Here is a 493-nt window from a genome sequence, read left to right as displayed (position 1 = left end):
CCAGGATTGCAAATTTAAACGTGCCGCGCAGGCCGTAAACGTAGCAGAAACACACATTGGTTAGGTTATTAGGTAGGTTAGTAAGTGGTAGGTAAGTACTTACCTATAGGTAGGTTAGTAAGTGGTAGGTAAGTACTTACCTATAGGTAGGTTAGTAAGTGGTTGGTAAGTACTTACCTATAGGTAGGTTAGTAAGTGGTAGGTAAGTACTTACCTATAGGTAGGTTAGTAAGTGGTTGGTAAGTACTTACCTATAGGTAGGTTAGTAAGTGGTTGGTAAGTACTTACCTAGTTCATCCGGTTCATCAGGATCATAACCAAAGTCATGATGATTGTGGGGTAAGTTCTTGATCTCATGAATTGTATTATCAGCATGATCCGAGGCAGTTAGAACTGAAACAAACAGACAAAGAGACCAGGTGAGTTAAAGAACAGACAAACAAACAGACCAGATCAGTAAACGAACAGACAAACAGAGTGAACGAACGAATAA

At 39.8% G+C, this 493-nt stretch overlaps 1 protein-coding gene across 1 annotated transcript in view; it reads right to left on the bottom strand.

Annotated features, from left to right (window-relative positions):
- LOC103512011 (carbonic anhydrase 1-like) overlaps positions 1 to 409 on the bottom strand; it is a gene marked incomplete at its 5' end in the record, with an annotated part of 16,811 nt that extends 16,402 nt beyond the window's left edge. The window contains one exon of the mRNA XM_017445199.2: positions 289 to 409. Coding sequence (XP_017300688.2) covers positions 289 to 409 — 121 coding nt within the window. The remainder of the gene's footprint in view (positions 1 to 288) is intronic.
- Positions 410 to 493: the final 84 nt, after the last annotated feature.

The sequence above is a fragment of the Diaphorina citri genome, unplaced genomic scaffold (genome assembly GCF_000475195.1).
Source record: "Diaphorina citri unplaced genomic scaffold, Diaci psyllid genome assembly version 1.1 scaffold35, whole genome shotgun sequence".
Taxonomy (NCBI): Eukaryota; Metazoa; Arthropoda; class Insecta; order Hemiptera; family Psyllidae; genus Diaphorina; species Diaphorina citri.
The sequence above is the reverse complement of the archived record's forward strand: the minus strand, read 5'-3'. Positions and strand labels throughout refer to the sequence as shown.